The sequence below is a fragment of the Cygnus olor genome, chromosome 3, assembly GCF_009769625.2.
Source record: "Cygnus olor isolate bCygOlo1 chromosome 3, bCygOlo1.pri.v2, whole genome shotgun sequence".
In the NCBI taxonomy this organism is placed as follows: domain Eukaryota; kingdom Metazoa; phylum Chordata; class Aves; order Anseriformes; family Anatidae; genus Cygnus; species Cygnus olor.
Window position 1 is genome coordinate 2,203,819 of NC_049171.1, and position 22,480 is coordinate 2,226,298.

The 22,480-nt window shown below is 43.8% G+C and overlaps 1 protein-coding gene across 4 annotated transcripts in view; it reads right to left on the bottom strand.

Annotated features, from left to right (window-relative positions):
- Positions 1 to 534: 534 nt before the first annotated feature.
- INTS9 (integrator complex subunit 9) overlaps positions 535 to 22,480 on the bottom strand; it is a 69,233-nt gene continuing 47,287 nt past the window's right edge. For all 4 annotated transcript variants that reach the window (XM_040552465.1, XM_040552468.1, XM_040552467.1 and 1 more), the window contains 5 exons: positions 19,486 to 19,610; positions 17,186 to 17,353; positions 5,246 to 5,344; positions 3,084 to 3,221; positions 535 to 2,147 (listed from right to left, as the gene is read on the bottom strand). In XM_040552465.1, coding sequence (XP_040408399.1) covers positions 1,971 to 2,147; positions 3,084 to 3,221; positions 5,246 to 5,344; positions 17,186 to 17,353; positions 19,486 to 19,610 — 707 coding nt within the window. In that variant the 3' untranslated portion in view covers positions 535 to 1,970. The remainder of the gene's footprint in view (positions 2,148 to 3,083; positions 3,222 to 5,245; positions 5,345 to 17,185; positions 17,354 to 19,485; positions 19,611 to 22,480) is intronic.

Consider the following 22,480-nt stretch of genomic DNA (forward strand, 5'->3'; position numbering starts at 1 on the left):
CTCACCTCTGCCCACCGGCATGCCGCCGGGCTGCCCATGCTCCTCAAAGGTGAATGCAACGAGCGTAAGGCACAGGCTCGGGCCTGAGGCTCTGAGTTCTCAGGGTGACAACTTAAATCCCCTATAAATGCAAATTCAAGCTGGTCTGGTTAATGAGGAGAAAGACTCCTAAAGACTTGCGTACTACAGGGCCCACGCTTTCCCCTCCTTCTTCCCCGGCCTACTCAGCTCAGCCGAGTTTCTCACACGGCCTTTGTGTGTTGAGAAAAATCTTCCTCGAGATCTAATTACAAGGTGAAATATGTCCGATTCTTTTATTCCATTTTCGAGTAATGATAAAGAAGCTGAAGCACCGCAAACGTTGTAAACTCTTATTAGGATTAATGCTACTGCAACGAGGCTTTTATCACCTTAACGACGCTATTTCTTTCACGCCCATGACATACACACAAAGCAAAGGTATGGATGCTGGGGTCTGTACACCCAACCACCCAGGAATCCCTAATGTGTAGGAAATATGGTGCAGAGACTGCAACAGCAAATAGTTTTTATTACAGAGCTCTTCTTCCACTGCCTTAATCTCCCCAAAGCTATAAACTGAAGTTGTTATATCTTACAAATGTGTAGATGCACACAGACAGGCAGATGTGGAATCGGCATGCGGATGCTTTTATAAACCACAGAATGTGCTTCCTCCTTGGCATTACTATGCTTTTTATTTTTAACACCAAATAAATACAAAGTAATTCCATAAAAAAAACAAAACAGCAGTAAATCTGAGAAATCAGCTGCTTTTAAAAGCAATACTATTAACTAAGTTTACGCTCCGAATACATGATTCTGAGACTGAAAATCCTCCCTACGTCTGCAGTACAGATGGCTTTGTCTAAGTGACTATCGGAATTCCAGCCAAGATTTTGGAATGTGGGGGCTGACAGGACAGGTTTTTGGAAGGTAGAAACAAGAGGCACTTAAATCTCAAAGGTTTTGCATGAGCACTGGGAGTTTAACTACTTCTGTACTTTTGAAAGCCTCCCTTCCCAGTTACCTTTCTGGGTCCCAAATTTGTGCTGCTTACCTTTACATACCTAACAGAAGCATCTAAGACAGGAACGAAGTTGCATCAGCTCCCAAAACAGCCAAGAGAGAAATAGGGCACAGAGGGAAAGCCAGGCATTTTCCTCGGATCGCAATCCCCATGGAGGTACTACTTCCACTGGTGATGGAGGCACCCAGGAGAATACAGTCTTTTGTGTGCCTTATCAAAGAGCCTAGAGCTCGGTGGACAAATCTGGTCCTAACAGGGAAGGCGAGCATCAGTAAACACCTTGAACTGCTAAAAAAGCACAGAGCTTTCCCCAAATCCCTCTGCTTTTGTGGGGAACAGCTACGCTCTTGCCAATTTGAAGCTATTGTACATGTCCAGCATACTCCCCCTTTTTTATTTTGGTTTTTATAATTTCTGCCTTCCCAACTTCCCCATTCCTCTTTGTGCCACGTCCACTGAAAGACACAAGCACGAAGAGTGCAAACAGAGGACAGACAGGAAACTGGGTCTGGTGGCTGGAAAGAAACAATGGGGAGAAAGCTAAGTCTCTCAATATCTGAGGCCATTGTTTCAATATTCTTGTGGAGTTTTCTCAGATAAAGGACTGGGGCACGCATTGCTGACTGATGGCGTCACACAGAAATGTCTGTGCCTGCACACAACTTCACCCTGACCTTGTAAATAGACACTATTTATTTACTCTGCAATCCACATCTCCTTTAAGTTTCCAACAAACAGTTTTACAGCACAGGAATCCCCTCCAAAGTATTCCAAAACTGGTTAAAAATTAAATTAAAAAAATATAGAGATATTAAAAAATACTCCCTTGCTTTTCCACGAAGGGAAAGGTGGTTCTGGTCTCTCCGAATCAGGAAACTCTCTCTTTTTGGAGACACCCTCTGAAAAGCTTTATGTCCTTCGGCTAAAATTTCTGCAGGAATTTGAGAACCAGGTCACGCAGCTTCACCCTCAAAGGTTCGTCGTTGTCGCAGATGATGTGTGTGGAGTCCTCCTCGATCTGAATGAGGGTTTCTGCCTCCTGGAGGAGGACGATGTGGCCCTTGGCTGTGTCTTCCACCTTCACATCACTGAAACCATGCTAGACACAGCATTGGGGAGTAAAAAAGAGACGTTACAACAACTCAGGCAAAGGGAGATGAAAGCTCAGGGCACAGGGAGGAGGAGAGGGGAAGAATATCTGCAAAATGCAGTGTGGCACTGCAGGTATCCTAGATCTCTGGGATCTGCAGAGGCAACACTCACAGGATAAGCTAACTACGACCCTCATTATACAGAAGGATTAACTACAGCACGGGGAAGCTAAAGTCAATATTTTCCGCTATGCCAGTTCATGCGCAATTGCCAACCTCAAACTCTTGAGAGACAAAGAGGACAAATGGCCCCTTTAACCACAGAAATACGCATCTGCTGACATTGCTGCCTCAAAGCAGATGATAGTGGAGACCTACTAAATCCCACGGTAACCTTCCTCACAGACAATCCTGCCCTTTTTCCCACCCATTTTCTCCACGGTGTCAAGCAGGGGGGAACAGGGCTCCACAGAGCAGTGCCCAATTCCCTCCAAGTTCAGCCACCAATCCCCTCACCCTGCAGCTCTCCAGAAAGCTTCTTCCATCAGTGGAGACATTTCCAGAATCTCTTCTTCACTCAGTCACATCACCTTCACAAAACTTTTAGGAACTTAAATACTTTTGAGATCTCCTCTCCACTGTTCATATGTATTGGAAATCAGCTGACACGTCACTCAGAGTGACCCTAAAAGCTCTGCCTCTGTGGGAAGCCAGGAGGAATGACTGACACAAAGCCCCTACATCAGGACACGTCTCTACAGGGAAATATTCCCTCTGCATTCAGTGCAGGGATACACATTCCAGTATTTCTTTGACAGCCCACTAGCCTCTCTCCATTTCGAGCCACCCTAAAATTATTTCCCCTCTCTCTGCTAGAAAAGCAGCAAATTTCTGAGACCTGCAGAAACCCACTTGAACCGTGCTTGCCACCACAGACTTTTTACCTTCTCGAGCGTCTGCACAAACTGGTCCACAGGAATGGAGCCACTCAGCAACGGCTTCAAAGGCTTACATTCTGGAACGTCCTCACTCACGCGCTTTCTCTTCTTGCTGGCAGGGGGTTGTGGAGGCTTTGGAGGGAGCTGGTGGATGAGAAGATGTCCGGTAATGCGGTGAATCACACTAGATTATTATCATTTATTATATTTTCTAGGAATCACAGCTTAAAGGAGTCAATGCCTTGAAAATGACAGTCTAGAAGATGCAACAGGTTGGGAAACTGGCAAATTCAGAGCAAGCAGCGACTTGGGGAATGAGGAAAATGGGTAATTTCTCACTGGCCTCAGAAAAAAATTAGCCTTTAGGACGAACTTGAATACAGACAGGCAAGACAGATGCTGCAGTGCCTGAAAAAATCAATGGAGTGTGATGTGGGTATAATTTTGAGCTGCCTCAGAAAGCTATCTGCCTTAACTCGTTCCTGAGAGCCTCCTCCGTTAGCAGGGAGTGAGAGATGGGGTGAGCACGGCCAGCGGTAGCTAACCCAGCACCATGTGGGGTTAACTGCCCCCTTCTGAAAGATCATTTCATGGAGCTGAAAAGCTGATTGCTTTATAAAGCACAGTGAGGAAATTACTGTGTCAAATAGGTTCACGTGTCCTGTGCCAAGTTAATTACGCCGGGGAAGTATCAGCACTGGGCTTTCCCAGTGAACTCGCAACACAGTTCTTGGGAAAAAGGTGCTGGAGAAAACTTCCCCCAAATTTTGGCAAGACCATCTGCCAGGGACGTGTCTGCACAACGCGCAGGGAATGAGCCCGAAGCAGCCTTGTGCAGTGCTCTGTAAGCTCCAGGTGACAGCCTGGGCTCCTCGCAGCTCCGTGCCTCTCCCACCACGCAGCATCGTGTCTGAACCTGCTGCTGTGCTGTCCCTGCGTTTCCTTCAGCAGAAAAAGAAGGCTGTTTTTCATCGTGGGAGAGAAATGCTACCTGCTCGCGCTCCAGTTCCACCAACAGGCTCGCACTGAGTCACTTTACAAAAACAACCATTCTCCCTGAAGTTGATGAGCCTAGGTGCACGTAGGATGTTGCTTGGGCATGAATCACTCACGTGGCTCTGTGTTCATAGACTGAGTTTTCTAGAGCTCATCTGCACGTTTTCTGTACCTTTGAGAGTTCCCAGGCTCAGCCGGTGCTGACAGATACCCCTGTGCTGGTTCACCTGAACCAGTATGAGGGCTCCAGCAGACTGCACCTAGATCTAAGTTTAACTGGCATCAGGAATCAGAGCAGAGAAAGGAGCAAAGGAGCAACACATAAAGGAGAAAGCAGACTCAGCCCACTCACATTTTAATACTTTGATTTGGTTAGCATCGCCTAGTGTGTAGCTAGGGAACTGACCTGGAAAAAGCAAGGCAGCTTGTCTGCTGTGCACTGATATAAATCTTTAACCAGTCTTTATGTCCCTGCACTAATGACATAACCGTGTCGGGCGCTCTCCCCAAGTGTAGTGGGCCCAGCCCTGCCCTACAGCATCACACACAGAGCTCCTGCACTTCCATGCCTCGAAGGAGAAAGGTGATGGGGCATCTACTGCTCTGCAGGTCCACCAGACATCACCTCCCTCTGCAGAGCACTAATGCCAGGAACTGCAGTGCCAGCCCAAAGCAGGTAGTGGGAAGAGAGGGATTTTCTCCTCATCTAACCTCTGGAGTTCACTCCTACTTCGTACAAGGATGCACAATCCTGGGGGACAGGGTGACTTAAGGAAGACAGTCCCTTCACAGGTGTAATCTTTTAGGTCATCCTTCCCCTCTGACCCGCTACTCCAAGTCCCTGAGAGGCTGGCTGATGCTGATCCTGATGTACAGGTTATGGAAGACAGCAGTCTGATTTGTGGCCTCTCTTCGTGAATAATCTCACTTCCCCTTTTATCTTAGCTAGGCACACGGCCAATAAAATAAGAGCAGGGAGATTTATATGCATCCCACTCTCTACTCCAAGTGTAATTCCTCCCTTGCACATGCCAGGACAAGGCAGCCGACAAGGACGCTGCTCTGGTGGGGAAGGAGTTGTTAGAGGGGTTGCCCCACGAGAACAGCTGGGGTCCCAGATGGCAGGAAACCCTGTGTAAGGATATTTTTCTCCCTTTCCCATTATACTGTACCTGCAGCACATGCTTGTTGTCTTTAGTATGCAGCACGGCAGAAACTGTTGCCAAGGAAATACCAGGCTTAATCTCCAAGGGCACGAGCGAATCTGCAAGCTGAAGCAAAAGAAGGATTGTGTTCAGCAAGTGATAATCTCAGAATTTGTATGAACCCAGCTGTGATTTAAATTGGCAGCGTGGTATTTTTAAACATGGACTAATGAACTGTAAACACCAACCCACTGGTACAATGACAGGGTGCTCCTCTTACCTGCTCATCCCTCCTCCTGGCTCTCACAGCTCCTGACTTTTATGGGATCAGAGCAGAGAGAGGTTCTCGGTAATCAGGGCAAGTCACACAAACCAAGACAATTAAAGAGAAATCTCATTTCAAAAGACATTAACTACTTTATTAATAATTCTGATCAGTAAAATTCAATCTAATTGAGAATAATTTACTGTTTGTTACCTCGATGTACAGTGAAAAATCAAAGTCAGTTTCTTTTCAATTCCTTAGAGCTGCAGCATTCAGACTGCAGAACAGTTGGGAGAAGAGCTTGTCCTCAAAAACCCACTGGCTCCCTTGACTGGTGTGACATTTTTTCTTACAACACTGCACAGAAACTCTGCCACTTCTACATAATTCTCCTCTGAAATGAAATTTAGGCTTGGCTCCAGCTTTGAATTTCGGTGGCAGCCTCCCAAGATCCTCAGTACTGGCAGTCCACGTGGAGCAGGCAGCTGGGCAGCACCTCTCCCAGCCGTGCTTCCAAGGGAATTCTTCAGAAAAGGGTGCTCGTGAACACAAAAATTATTCCCTTTTTCCCTCGGAGGAGGTTCTGCATGACAACACACTGGACACCAGGTGCCCTGGAGTCCTACCCAGGACTGCAGCCACGATCTAGCCCTAACCCATGGGCACATCACAGAATGCTAGGGATTGGAAGGGACCTTGAAAGATTATCTAAGATCTAAAGATTATCTTCCATTGTAAGGGCCAGCAGCCCAAGCAGTCTCCCAGGATCGCTCCCAGCCAAGCATGCTCCTATTACCTGCTGCAGACCCAAAGTGTGCTCTGTCTGGGAGGAAACCTTGCAAGTGCCTCATGAAATAAATACGGCTAAGATGGCTCACGCTTTACACCAGTGGACGGGAGGGCTTTTCTCTTGCAAAGACAGGCAGCGCCTAAAGAGACTGAACCTGCTGGTCTGTTCTTCCCAACAGCTGTACCACCAGCTCCCCAGCTTCCATCATCTCATCTCAGGAAGGAAAAGCCTCTACAAGACCATCTTCATCTGAACCCCATTCCGCTTAGTCTTCAAGCACACAGCACCTCCAGCTGGAGCCAGATGTGAAGGGTTTAACTTCCAGGAACAGGAGCTCTTTTGAAACGTCAGCCATCTACTGTCACGCTTCAATGGATCGGAGCTCTGGGGACCCAGCTATCGCCGGTCCCCTGGCAGCGAGGCAGCACCAGCTCTCCTTGGATTGCCAGAAGCTCACACACATGAAATAGGAAGAGAAACTGAATGGCTTTTAGAAAAGCACGGCGCATTCCCATTTTGGAGAATATGCCACCTGAGGCAACGGAAGATTCAATTCCTTACCAAAAGCCATCTAGTGAATTTTCAACAGGATCCAAACCAGGCAAAGGACAGACAAAACAACTCAATCATGCCACTTTTCCAGAAACTTCAGGTACCGACACCTGACTGCCCAGTACTCTTGCCTGCTGTAAATTACAATTACATAGGTGATTACTGTATTACTACAAAGCTCTAATCCGAGTGAACAGAGAAACAAGCCAACTTTACCTCAAAAAGCACTGACTGCTGGCCTAATCCTTTTGCCATCAAAGCGTGGAGAAGGCTTTTCTGTTGGCTTCAGTGGCAGCAATTCTGATTGTTTTCTCTCTGGGACTCTGCTCAAGATCTTTAACGCAGGTAATACAGCCTTTACAGTTTGGTTTTGAAGGCAAGAAGAATAAAAACACAATGATAATCATTGCTTCAGATTTCTCCTGGGAGCTAAAAATACTTGCAGCAGGGTGATATACTGCATTTTGTAGTGGTCGAAGGCACTTTCCATTCCCACAGCCTTCCAGAGGAGGATTGATAGGAAATGGGCTGTAATGAAGAATACGTGGCAAAATGACAAACACTGTGAGGAGAAAGACCCTTAAAAAACAAAGAGATGCCTAGAATCAAAGTCCTCTTATGCCCCTGAAGTACTTTGATATTAACATTTATGCACATTTTAACCATGCAGTTGGTAAATAGCAATACTTTAATAATTAACAGTCAAAAAGGCAATAAGATGGACATTTAATTTTATGTTCTCTAAGCTATTGCCTCATCTCACAGCCCTCTCCATGTTGCAGCCGATCCTTTTATTATAGAAGTTCACTGACCCAAACCAAAAAGGTCATTTAATCACATCCAGTAATTCACCCACCAACACCAGGCAGCGCTGCTATCCTCCTTTCGACTGACCTCCTGCACACACAAATCACAGAGCTCTCCCAAAATGCTGGATTAAAGAAACCTTTTTCAGAGAGATAGCAAATCTTGTCTATGCTCCAAGCAGTGGCAACTACACCATTTCCTCTCGCCAAGCTGTTCCAAACTTTAATTCCCCTTGCAGCTAGGAAACCATGTCTTATTTCAAGGTTGAATTTGTCCAGCTTTCAGTTTGCTGGATCTTGTTATGCCTTTGTCTGCGAGATTGAAAAGCCCCCCACCATGCAAGAATAAGTGCTTCTTCCTTCCAGTCATTATCACAAGTCTAACGCCACACGCTGGCATCAGGAAAGTCACGAAAGCAGAGGCGCACGGCGCTGAGCACTAACAGCACTTTAATCAGTCCCCTGCATATGGATGAGCGCTTGGACTGCCTTGAGACAAACCTCTGTGGCTGTGTACGTACGTTGTGTGCTTCAGTTCTTAAATTCTCTCCTGTTAAGCAAAGATTAAAAAAGAGACCAAGCAAAAAGCAAAAGTCGGTAACTCTCAGTCGTCTGAAACTGCAAGTGTTGGTTTCAGGTGCAACCACGTGAACGAACCCTGCGACAGCCGAGGGAAAGAGGAGTCAGCTGGGGAAGTTTTGTTCCATGATCAGAGCTGTCCGCCTACGTTCTTACCGAGTAAATACGTTCTTACCGTACACTGCAGCCGAAACTTTCCTGTAGGATTGCATTTTCCCCAACAAAACGAGATCTGACACATATTACGTGAACCCAAAGACTGTTGCTAGCCAACCTATGGTTGTTTATGCAGAAAAACAACGCACATAGGTCAGGTCATACTCTGAAGTCCCTGCTAACTCCTTCACTGAGGACAACTCTCCCTGGACTTCAGGTCCCGTGCTGTATTCAGTCACCAGACAAAAAAATCTCCTCTTGGCTACAAAGAGCTAACCAATGACTGACGATGGGATCTGAAACTCCTCCTGTCAAAAACAAATTAAGGCTGAACAGCTGGGTGAGATGAGCTGGATCTTCACCCTCCATGACTGCAGTGAAGGTAAATTAGCAGGAACACATCAAAGGTTACCAGTAACTAAAATCCCTATAAGACTAGAAATGATGTGTATGAAAGATTACAGCATGTGTATTTAGAAAGGGACAGAGCTGATTTTCTACATCAGCATTTCACCTGTATTTTCCAGATTTGCAAATTGTCCATAAATATATACCATCTCTCTATGAGAAACAGGACCCAGGGTTGCAACTTTGGATCAAACCAGAGAAACGAAAGACGTGAAATAGAGCTGTGACACCGCTGGGCAGGACAGACACATTGTGAACTCAACACCTTGCAAATCTTTAGAAAAAGAAAATAAACAATAAAGTTGTAATACGTTCTTTGGGGCAGGGATCAGTTTTGTTCAGCGCTTGTGCAATACCTAGTGCTCAGAAATCCAAAGGGGACCATTAGACAAGCTACTATGCTGTAGTAATATAGTAAATGGAAGGAAAATTAAAAGAAATCTTCAAAAGATGATCACATTCAACTAATATAACATCCTTCTCTGATAAGACAACTGTTGAGGGAAGCACAGCAGCCACAGTTTGTGCTTCACAAAGCACTGGCAAGGCACCGCATGGGAAATTACAAACTGTGGATTTCTACAGCAGTCCTGAGGAGGGGAAAGTGCTGGTTAAAGGAAAGATATCCCCAGACAACTACGGGGCTGTTGCTGCAATTCCTCAAGGGTCAGTCTTGAGCCTAGTCCCATCCAATTTTTATTATTGACGTTGGTACAGAACAGAGAGTGTTCAGAAGGCCCCAGTGAAGTTTGTAGAGGTACCCTTAATGGAAAGAAAAATCATGCTGTCATAGAGGAAGAACCAGATGACCTCAAGAACTGGAGTCAGAAAAACAAGATGAAATTCAGTAGCATGAAATGCAAGGCCAGGGACTGGGCTAATATTGAGGATTTCTGCTGTGAGCTGCAGCTGCTGGAAATGATAGAGGTGAAGGGTCCATGTTTATTAGTCCATCCCATGAGGAATGAGAGTCACAGATGTGACACTGCCATGAAAAAGCCAAATGCAACTTCAGAAAGTATCAGGTAGTTCTAGCAGGGATGAACTACTGCTATTACATTGGGCCAAGCAAGATCTCATCTGAACTACTTGTAAATTGTGGGTAATTTAAGTTCAAGTAAGATATGCTGAAGGGTAAATTAGAGTAGGAGAAGCTGTTTTGTAAGAGGAAACTAAATTATCTTGGCTTGTTTAGCCTGGCAAAAAGAAAGTCAAAAGGGGAATTTGATTATTGCACATAAACACCACAGGGAAAACACCAACAAAAGAGAAAATGTATTTATGCTAAAACATGATGTTAAGAGTATGTGCAGACCAGGCAGGAATACACATAGGCTGGAAATTAGGATGTTTCTAGCCATCAGAGACTGTGGGGTTTTAAATAGCATTCTAGTAGGAACAGCAGGGCCAAAAATCTTCACGATTTGAAGGTGGTGCCTTCCATTTTACGACGCACGTTTTAAACACTGTTACTAACTGTGGCTGGGCTCTGACCATGTAACTCATGAGGGCTCTTCCACTTCTAGGTTCAAACGATTGCTTACAGTATTGGAGCTTGCCAGGTATGAAGAGATTCCCACCTATATCATAGCCCCTAAAAAGGATGCAATTCACATGTGACAGAAAAATATCCTCTCTGAATTATCAGAGAAACCTGAAGATTTTAAGACCTTCCTCTCTTCAGAGGGAGTCACCAGTTCCTAGTGATTCTAAAAACTTCAGTGAAGCTGTGTTATTTTGTCTTCAGCAAAGTACGAACAGAGAACAACCTGCCTAATCCTCCATCCCTCCACTCACCTTGCCTCTTGCACACATCAAACCCCATTTCTGATATCCATTACACGCAGAGGAGCACTCTCACAGTTTATCTTTAGTAGGAACACAGTGCCCAAATACTCCACATGCTTAAAATCTGTACAATACCCCTTTCACTTACAAGCAGCCAAGACCTATGTAGTCAGTTTTCTCAACAGAGTTAAAAAACATTGTCTTTACCTTGTCACTTATTTTTATTTGGGTGACAATGTTAGGAAAGGAAGACAATTTACCTCACCTCCTACCTCCCTGCCTCTTCTTATCCCTTCACTACTGAAATGCCAGAAGCTCTGCTGTCGAGTCACTGGAAACCAGACAGAGAAATGTACAGGAGATTATACTGTGGGCCAGCGTATCACACAGACCCAGCTTTGGCTTTACACCATCTGCTAAATCAGGCAGAGTCTGAGTGCAGGAAGTCTGCAAGGATCGGATCCTGCAGAGGAAACAAAAAGACGTGGTTGTATATATGCACTGAAGGGAAGGGGTCTAGAGATTTAAATATGGACCAGGAAGCATACTAAACAAGGTAACAAGCATGCTGTAGGCCATGGTGCTGTAGAATGGGAATTACTTGGGGGATCTTTCTAACAAGACTTAAAGGAACAAGGGCATTTCCAACAGAGAATAACAAATATCACAGAACTAAGGGCATCTATATAATCATTAGTGGGTTATCTGAGTGATGTCTCATTGGGATTTCAGCCTCAGATTTTACAGAAACCAAGTGTTTTAAATGGGATGACAGGGTTGCTGAACAAACCCTAACTTCTCAGCCCTCTCAGTCCCTGTGAGTCTGCTACAATTCTCTCTGCAGCACATTTTAAAGTCTCATTAATTTCAGTGGATGGCAGATCATGCCATAAATATCTAAAGGTTTTGATGTCATTGCTTGCTGTACGTCAGCCTTATTCTTCCACAGAGCCAACATCTAGTGGTGAAATAAAGTGGAGGCTGACGGGGTGTTCCTGTGTGTTTGGACAACGAAACAAATCCCTCCTTTTCCATGCACATGGTCCAGGCAGCTGTCGTCCCTACTACTGCTTCTTGCATTTCTGCTCCATTTGAAAATCCGGCTAATGGAGCAGGGCTTCAGAGCAACGTGATGAATTTTGCCCCAGAAGCATGGAGGTGAAACTGAAGGGTATGTCCTGAGCAACCAACAGGAAATAATCCTGGGTGGGATTATAGGGAGCAGTCGCTAACCCCTGGCTTTTAGCCTCCACTGTGCCAAGGGACAGCTCTAAGGAGGTATTTTAGAAGTATAATGAAGTAGATTTATGGCTGTTTAATGAAGCTCTTCCCCAGTATGCTGGGAGCAGGCAGGAAACAATTTTTTGAAGAACTTACAAGAGGACAGCGGAAGCCGGAACCATCAGGAGCAGAAATTAGCCTCAAACCTGAATGAAAAATGACAGGTAGGGCAAGCGAAGATGCAAAATATCTTCCAAGTAAAGGCAGGCAGCTTACGGATGTAAAAGATGAATCATTTGAAAGACATAAAAAAGGCATCAATCAAAATATTCAAAATATAGTAACCAGGTCAGAACGCAACATTGTTGAAGCTTATTGGGGAAAAAAACAGAGGTGAGTGTCTGACTAGAAAAGAGTTACCTTACAGCCAGCCGTACAAAATGAGGAAGAAACAAACCCAGATATTCATGTGGGCTTGCAAAGCCAAGGTGGGAGTAGAAAAGCAAATGTGAGTTTCGCTGATCTAAATAGAGCAATCTGTGGATGGGACTAAAAAGAGAAAAGGTGCAGCTAAAAAAGAAAGAAGAAAAAAAGTGAAGGAAATGGGGGATAACATATTCAAAGCCCACAAAAGATGAGAAGAGGGAGGAGAATTCTCTGCAGAAGCAATGGGAGGCTGAAGGGCCAGGCGAGAAGAGGCATGGGAGTGAGGTGGGAGATGGTTTTTATGGAGAAAAGAAGAGCTGATTGCACTGAGCAGTGATGATGTAAATCAGGGAGACGGCAGGCTAGGGTAGTTCTGGTTTTGTCTAAGGTAGAAAGAGTGACGAGCAGTTTCAGTGCAATGTCAAGGGGTGAAGGCCAAATTCAGAGAGGGCCTATGCTGGAATGAGGGAGGGCCAGGCAATTTTACAGACAGCGGATTCAGTGAGCTTGGAGCTGAAGGGAGGAATGAAAGCAGCAGAAGCAAGCAGGAAGATTATCTTAATTTTATGTTATGTGAGCCCGTGGCATCTTTATACAGGCAGAAATAGTTGGGGGAAAAGGAACATAGAGGTTAGGAGACTGGGTAACGTGAAGTCTCCAAAATAAGTTTGAGGGTTCAAAGAAACTTTTTAGAAATCAAACGTTTTAGTCCCCAAAACCTGGAATAGAGTTGGAGAAGTAAGATGGAAGCCATGTATTGCCTCTCTTTCTCTCAAAAAGGAATTGGCAAGATTCTGCGTGGAAAGAGAAGTCAAGACAGGAAAAGGGAAAGCTGGAATGAAAGCTACATAATTATAATGGGCTGCCAAGTGGCTTCTATCCTAATTCTCCTCTGCAATAGTTCCTCGTAATTTCACTTCACGTTGGGCTGTGCATTGCACAGTCACACTCTCCTGTACTGGCCCGTGTCCTCAAGAACTTGCAAATAGGGTATTTTGAAAACACAGCCCTTGGTGAAGTCGGTCTGCTGTTGAAGTCAAGTGATCCGCACCATTGTTCAGCTGTAATTAAACTGGAGGCACATTATTTGCTCAAACACTACTGTTTAATTTATCTGTTTGCTCCAGAAGGTGTTTTCCATTTTCCCATTGTTCTCCCGTGAATAGACAATGCCTAACCAATTTCCAGGAAGCAGCCTTTTTTTAAATTATTATTATTTTTTAAAGCGAAAGGCAAACGCTGAGAAGAACGAATAAAGCGTAAAGGCTTCCGCAATACCTCTGAGAGCCATTTCAGCCTGGTGCCTTGGGACTGTTAAAACCTTTCTCTAAACAAAGGTTGCTCCCAGTGTAAATCTCATTAACATACAACGGCCCTGCTTGATCTGACTTTGCTCTTCCGCGATTGAACTGTAGACAAGCTCCAGCAGTATCAGTGAATTTACATTACTCTGACACGCCAGAACCTGAACCACTGATAGGGTTTTGGAAAGGAAATTTCACGCCACCACACTGTCAGTCTGTAGTGACTAAAACCATGCTGAGCCAACTGTTTGGTTTTTAAAAGCTCTAAGAACTGAGTCATGGGCTTCAACACATCTCTGTTTCAGACCAAGGACAGTGGATGCTAGGAGAGGGCCCTGATCAGAACTTTGCTGGTTGGTAACATGGTTTGGTTAATGTGTTTTTGACAAACAAGAAACCTTCACAAGATATGCCAGGAGCTGTAAAATAACATTTCCAGTTGCCACTTCAGTTGTCAAAACTCCAGAGATGATGGCAGCCCATTTGAAACAAATGCCCAGAAATAACCAATACACAGAAAATCTATATATTCAGGCACCATTCAAAAGTCTTCCTGGATGAAACTATTGAAAAGGGGACATAAAGCAGCAAATACTCTCCTTTAGGGAACCTCATCTATCATATTTGCAAACCTGTCTTGCACAAGCCACCCAGCAGATCGGGAAGTTACAGCCATCTTTTTGCCACCACTGTATAAACCCTGCCTGAAACCAACAGGTCACCGGCATCAGCCTCTCAAAACCAACATCCTAATGACCCTCTGCACAAAGGGACAGACAGACAGGGCTTTTCTGCTGGGAGAGAGAATGAGGAAAGCCTAGCACGTCACCTAAAAATTATTTGGGGGGTACGAACATATAATTGTGCTTATTTAGGGGGTCAGCATCAAAGACAATACAGGCCCTGAAAATAGACAGTCCTCTTTCGACTGTCCCCGATTTATTTGAAAAATCAAACAGTGATCCTTTAGGATTGTGGCTGGTTGCACAGAATAGGAGAAATTATGTATTAATACTTCGCAGCAGCTATCAGCTATGCTGCTGAAACTGAGACCAAAGCCTGAAAGGGCAGGAGACGATGTACCATCCCTCCCATGCCTTATCACCACTCTGCAGGTCAAGCTGGAAGCAAAAACCGGCCTCAAACGGTGATGTGATGAACACCTGCTGAAAAAAAGAGATTGTTCTGGGGAGACAGTCTGTGATCACTACAAATTTGGCATGACTATTCCTCTAACAAGTTCCCTTGGAAAGAATGATCAAGATCTCTTTTTTGAGGGTGACTTGCATATCTCAGTGCTGGGGAATGGCATCCTGTTAACAACCCTGAACCACAGCCCTGCATACCACCACTAATGGTCTGAATTTCAAAGAACCCCCTGAGGCAAGCAAACACTACCCCCCTGGGCACCAAAGGGGAAGGACAACAGCTTTCCTGAGTCTCAGAGAGGATCTGAGATATGTTTTTTAACCACTTTAACCTTTTTAGGAGAGGTTACATGCCGCGAAGCTTGTTACGTCAAGTTGATAGGTGCAGCTTTGGAACCCAGGGAGAGTATCTGGACATGGCAAATAACAAGAGATGTTTCCACTCCCTGAGCAGACAGATAGCTTTGAAACTGGGACTCCTGCATGTATATAATTTGATGTTATTTGATAGAGGAGAAAAAGGTTTTTTTCTTTCAATAGTCCTCTATGTACATCTTTCTGCTCAAACGCTGAGTTAAAGTGAATGCGTTAGACACCTGCTCTCCTTTTCTGCATGCTTCTTTGATACCTGTTCCCACCTTGGTGAATAACACATTGTTTACCATCCACCCTTTTCCAACATCCCAGCAGTTTTGGGAAGTGCTATTATTTCCATGCACCATTTTACCAAGACATATAGAAAGAATCTGTTCACTTCAGTGAGAGATGGCATCTAGAAGCCATTGAACATCTGGGGTTAAGAAGCGAAAAGCATTTTCATACCGGTGGCTGCCAGTGAGGCTGAATCCACATGGCCTGTTGAGCCTCAAGTTTAAGGGATCTTGCTGCAAACAGCCAAGCCAGCAAGCGAAGCACTGACTTTTTTCCTGATGCTCTCCAGCCCCATGAGCATAGCGCTGCCTTCAGACTAACAAACTCTGCCATGGAACTCTGCAGTCCTCAGTTGTGCTTGTGCTCCCCCTTTCCAGTGCCAGCTGCATTTTGTATTTTAGACTTGTGATAATCATACAAGAAGACTCTGACAGAGCAAGAAAGTGAATCTGTGACTCCCATGGACCCACCTAGCTATCTTTTAGACAACTCTCCCCCTGACAGGAACTTCAAAATGTATGAGGGTTGGTGAATGCTCATTTGTAGCATCTGTGTTAATTTGCATTCTGTTCGCAGGAAAAGCTGGTAACCACTCTCTTCACAGGGCTGGCACGGGACAGGCTCACATACAAAGGCTCAATTACACCTTCACAGTTCAGGGAAAATCCCATAGCTTCAGCAGAATCTAAATAGCAGGTACTGAGAAATAAAATCTGTTTTGGTCATGCTGGTGAATGTAAGCCATGTTTTACTAGTCTTAGGTTTAATAGGATCCAATAAATATGCAAATTTCCAAAGCAATTAAATATACATGCCATGATGGAGTTGCATCCAAGTATATTTTCTAATTAAAAAGACCCTCCTTGTCTCTGGCAGTCCTCTAACCAGTGGGCTGGGCAGGCTCCTAGCAGAACTGATGTGCAAAATAGGCACTTGTGAAACGGTACAAATGGGTTTTATGGACTGGCTGAGGGATTCTGTTACACGGGTACCGGTTCTGTACCTCACATTTGGCTTAACTAAGGGTACTTCCTCCCTCTACTCTGATGAAAAGTAGATTCTCATATTCAATGGTTTGCAAAAGGCAGTGACACCTGCTTGTAAAATGCCACTGGACACACTTGTGCTGATTGGATTGTCAAAAAATATTTTAAGATCATATCTGTTAACAAATGGGTCACCCTTTGTATTGTGAGCACATTTATATATGATTTATGGGGTTGATAAATTATTAATAGATGTTACAGGCATAAGTAGTCCACATTATAGATGGCTACAAGCAACCCATTAACCTGTTGGATGTTAGGAGTCTGTAGGAATTAACTATTCACTGAAACTGCTGTAACACAAATGAGACATTTTACTACAATGTCTTTAACATCCAGCTAAATCCTGCTCCTCAAAGGAAGGGCTTTTCTCACAGCAGGTACAGCTGGGGAAGCAGAAAGACAACTCCTGGCTACTGACTCCCTATTTCTGACTCCCTTCCGTGGCCCTGTACCACCAACTCAAACTGCAGTGCCTCTGCTTCCTCATATTTAAAATGGTGACAACTGGCTTTCCTCCCAGCTGGCTAGCAGATTGCCCTCTGCTCTGGATTTTGAAATGTGATGTTTCCTTGCAAAGGATAATTAACCTGAACATACTTTATGCTTGCCCAGAATGGTTTTTAACCAATTCTTATTAATTTACAGAATTAAATTCTCTCTCAGGAATGCTTCTTTCTTAGCACTCCGCTTGATGGAAAACGCTTTTGTGTTCATAGTCAACAGTAAGTCACAGACGTAAGACACGTCTTGACAAAGCAGCTACTGAAGCTACTTGAATTTATCTGTATGAGCAGAAGCCACCATTTTTGCCTTTTGCTACTTACTTCTGGCATGATTTCGATCTTCTCGTAGCGTCGCTTATAGGGAAGAGTCAGCACCTCTGCTCTGCGGTAGGACATGGGTGGTGGCTGGCAGTCTATCATCAGATCTGTGCGATGAGACTGGGTGGGCGGTGGCTGGGTGTACTGCTCTGGGCAGACTACGTGGAGAGGCTGGAAAAGAAGACTGTGGTGACTTACAGAAACGTCTGCTTGTATCTATGCTCTGCCCTACAACAGTAATCATTGCCATAAAGAGGTCTGCAGATTGACATTAGCAAGATAACTCATTCATATAAAAACACCATCCAGAAGATGCAATTCAGAAGGTCCAGGCAGGACTGGAACAAACCGCCCAAGGAGCAGGCGGTCTTTGCTTTGTATACAAACAGTGCCCTGAGTACCAAGACCCAAATTTGTATCTTAATCACTAGTTCAGTATCAGCAGTCATGTTAGCTGCCATACTGAGAGAAAAATCAACATATTCAATAGCTTTTTCTTCCAAAGGCCTGTCATTTAAATTGGAAGCAAGTGACAGTAGTGGTGGGGACCATCACAAAATGGCAAAGAGTGAGGTAGACGTATCAAAATGAATAAAATCTATTATCTATAGAATCACAGAATTCTATCAAATTCTATGATTCTAGATGTATCAAAACGCAAGGCTGCAAATACATTAGCAAAACAGGCAACTCTGAGTTTTCATAACCTGTCAGCAGTGTATTAACAAAGCACGAGCAGGCTGATTACAAGGATCACCCCAGGACTTAAGGAAGCCAAAGGACAAAGCAGTGTTTCTGCAAGCTGCAGAAGTTTCTGCGTTGGAAACAGCATTATGCTTCAGCTGTAACATGAAAGAAGACACCTGTCAGAAAATAAGGCAACGTCAACTGCCATCAGTTGTGCAGTGACAAGCCAGGTCACAGAACAATGAGATAAGATGATGCAGGCATTGTTAGGAAGTTTGGAGGAACACGCATTTTTCTGTTTGACAAGCTGAAGATGGATCCAAGAGAAAAGCTCAGCCAGAAAAAATACTGGGTGTTATTTTAATTATGTCATGAGTCAGAAAGCAAATTTCAGTAGAAACAAATTGGATGGATAAGGAGAGGCCACTAAAGCCAAGAAGAGCCAAGGGGGGAAGCAGAGGCTACATGAAAAGTCTACCCTTTTGCTTACACGGAAGAAGCCCAGATCTTGCAAGAGGAAAGCAGTGGATTTGGAAGAAACCTGCAAGTGGGACTCCAAAGCAGTGGTCCCATAACCAAGGGAAGGATCAACTGCAGGATTAAGTTACAGCCAAGGAGGAGATGGTTAAAGCTGACGGCACTGAGGATAATCAGCACCTGGTACCCCTTACATTAAGGCTGTATGAGACGCAGACAGGCTTATTTAAACAAACCAGAGAAAGAATAAGGGAAAAGGAGATTATGACTAAATATACCTAAAAAGGAAGAAAGGAATGTACACATCATTTGCTCTGCATTTTTTAGGGATCCTCCAGCCACTCTGTGCAGACATTGGCAGTCATTTCATACTTATTTTGGAGCAGGATGATAAAAGAGAGCTCAATCATGGGAACAGGGTGGGATGAATCACACAGCTCCAACACTGCAATCAAGGGCTAGAAGCTTTTCAGAAGAGTTAGGCAAGGAAGGAGGGGTGGGGGTATTGCCCTCTATGTTAAGAAATGGACAGATTGCGAAGAGCTGCCTCTGAAAAACAGCCACAAACAGGTTGAGAGCTTGTGGGTAAAAATCAAGGACCAGACTAATTAAAGGATACCTGGTGATAGTACAGGCCACCTGATCAAGGGGAGCCTGGTGATGAGGCCTTCTTGCTTCAGCTACAAGAATTATGCTCACAGGCCCTCATCCTCATGAGGGACTTTACACAGGCAGATAGCAATAGGACAAGGGGAATGACTTTAAGTTAAAAGAGGCAAGGCTTATACTAGATGTTAGGAGGAAATTTCTTACTCAGAGGCTGGTGGGGCACTGGCACAGGCTGCCCAGAAGAAGTGGATGCCCCATCCCTGGAGGTGTTCAAGGCCAGGTTGGATGGGGCTTTGGCCAACCTGATCCAGTGGGAGGTGTCCCTGCCGAGGGCAGGGGGCTTGGAACTGGGTGATCTTTAAGGTCCTTTCCAGGCCATGATTCTATGAATGCTGCGTGCTCTCTCATGGAAGAAAAGATCTGTGCATTGTCTTGATTTGGCCATTGTTTAATGTAGCAGTCACAATCAACTTATTTATTTTATAAGAATGTGTGAAGAAACATAAGAAAAGGCAACAAAAATTCATTACCTGGACTTCTTTGAGTAATTTAGACACCTGAATAAAATTCAGTCTTGTGTCAATGGGGCAGTAAACACACTTCATGGCCAAAGGTTGATAAGGAGCCAGGGCATCCAGATAAGAGAAATCCGGTTCTGAAAAGAGAAATGTTGAAAATACTGAATGCCTACTGAGAAAAAAATGGCCCAGTTCCTGTCTGATCCCACGTTCCAGTCTAGACAAGCTGTTGTTGAGCAATGTTAATTCTGTTATAGATTTCTTTTCCCTTCTTCCTTCCCCCATCTAATATTTTCAGTTAATTTGATGAAAATTATGCCCACAATTAGCCTTACCTTAATCAAGCAACAGAGCAATACTAATTCATTTAAACACATTATTGCATGATTTTTATAACAAATTTAATCAGGACAAAAACATCATCTCTTATTTTTAATCAGATCCTGTAGAAGAAGGCAAGATGTATAAATGTTTGGTATTGCAAGGTAACCCAAATGTCAGCTTGTTTTTCACTACGACAAAAATGCAGCACAAAGATTGTATCTTGATAAACCTGTACAAATGTCCCTTGCTGCAGACACATCACCTCCAAACTCCCCCTTTTCCTCACAGTACTTTTTTTTTTTATTTTAATCTAAGTGTCTGGTTTAGACTGGTGGAAAATACGGGGTCTACATTTTAAGATAACCGAAGAGGATTTGTAGGGTGCTGCTCTCCCATTGAAGCGAGAGGCAATTGGGCTTTCTATAGTTATGCCAGCAGAGCCAGACTAGTATGAACTGAAGGCTGCTCCTTTTAGGGGCTACCCAGAAGCTGAGATGGGCTGTGATAACTTTATTGGTACCTTTATTAGACCTAGTAAGTCTCAATTTCCCTTTGTATTTTAGAATTGAAAATGAGATTAGTGGTTTGCCTGGGAAAAGTCATGAACCGAATGTACTTTTACTCATGCAGAGTAATACAACAGCTAGAATATTGTTTTTACCATTTATCTGTGAATGAAAAATGCAAGGTCTGATACATGACACAGTGTAGGATACATGGATTCACTTGACTCTGGTGACCACTGTCTTGAATGATGTGGAAAAGTTTATGCCATGCAATTGTAGAATCCTAGAATGACGGGTTAGAAGGGACCTTAAAGATCATCCAGCTCCAACACGGGCAAGGGACACTAGATCACTAGCTACCTGACATAATTGTTGGATAAATTGCATGATGGGAACGCTAAAAAAAACACGTTGGTATTGGTTTGATAAGTACAGAATGGGAAAAAGAGAAGGGGGTACAAGAAAGACTTATCTGCTAGGTTATTCTGAACTATTATATTTATATTCTGAACTATTATATTTACCCTGTGAGACCAGGATATAGCATCAACCAACGATACATGTTTGGAATTGTCAAAGGGGAAATTTAGCTGGGTTTAAAGCAATTGTTAGTGTAACTGCCTGGGAACATCAAAGAGAAATATTAACAAAAAAAGATAGGTGTACAAGAACATCTTACTGGATGACCCAAAAGCCGTGAATCGACAACAATAAAAATTATACTGGGCAAAAAGCCTGCTAGGTAAAAGCAGGTGTGTTAGTGCCAATGAAACAAAGCCCAAGAATATCAATATAAAAACAGTCAGATAGTGACAGTAAGTATAACAGCAATCAATAGAAATTAAAAAAATAAGAATACTTAAGACAGTAGCTAGCTGAAGAATGATCAGTAGTCAGTCAGGATTAAATCAGAGGACATTTTAAAATACATTGGGGAAAAAAAGAAAACAAGTCAGGTTCTCTACTAGAGACATACAACAAAATTGCATGCAGTAAATTAAAAAGTTATCAGAAGAGAATTTTTGCACCCCGTCTGGTGTTGCAGGTGACACAGAGATTTGACTGCTTGTTTCTGAGGACGAGGCAGCACCTATTCAAACTGAATATTTTTGCATCAATAGGATCAGATAATCTAAACACGTGGACTTTTTTATCTAAGTGTCCAAAATGGCATCAAATCTATGGTCCCTCTGAACGACTAATAAGAACATAAGTAGCGAAGGAAAAGTGAGAAGTTGCAATGCACAAATTCTAATGCAGAAATTGTAACTCTAACACGGGACTTCCAAAATTTAGAACACATAGAAAACAACTTGAGCTTCTTACAGTGAACTTGTGACATGAAGCAACTGCTGTTTTGAAGATACCAAAAAAACAGAATTCAACTGTGTGATGGAAGACAGCACTTGTCACGGTTTCGTATTGACTTTTTTTTCCTGACAGAATTACAGACCTTTAGCTTTTTCCCCAAGACATCAGATTTACTACTGTGTGACACCGAGCAACAAAATCTTCCACTGTACAGCACTAATGTGGCACGCACGAGCCATTTTAAGATCTCCTAGGGAGTTAGTTTTTACAGCATTGCTGTTATCAGGGAGAGAGCGAGAAGCAGACTTCCTTCTACCATGTTTTCTTCTAGAATTTCTTTGTGGCTTACTGGTATTCGATATTTTTGATCAATAATCTATTCAATACTGCTTGAGCTGTAACATTTGCAGATGACACAAGCAAGCAGAGCAGCATCACGGCTCCCTCACAGCTGGTGTCCTGGCAGTTGGCTGCAGCTGCTGTTTCAGTCTGTATTCTCTTCTAGTTGTTTTTTACATTACAAATTGGAAAGGCGGAGACCACCTAGCCCCTGTGGACTGAACGAGCACTGTCATCATTACTGACTGGCTTGTAGTTTAAAGGTCCTAATCACTAGAAACTTGGAGCCTTTGACAGGAAAAGCTAGAACATGACCTGCTATCACCTGCTTCAATGGACCAAATTTCTTTCATAACTACGGGGGACTTTATCCCAAAACAGGAGAAGCTAGATAACTTAATAATATAAATCCTGGAACGCAACGGAGGTGCTTCAGCTTTCCACTGGAGTTACGAAGAACAGAAGAATTGAATCTGCTAGGAGCTTCTGTAGCCACAGAAGTCTTTGCTCCAGCTAAGACGGCCACA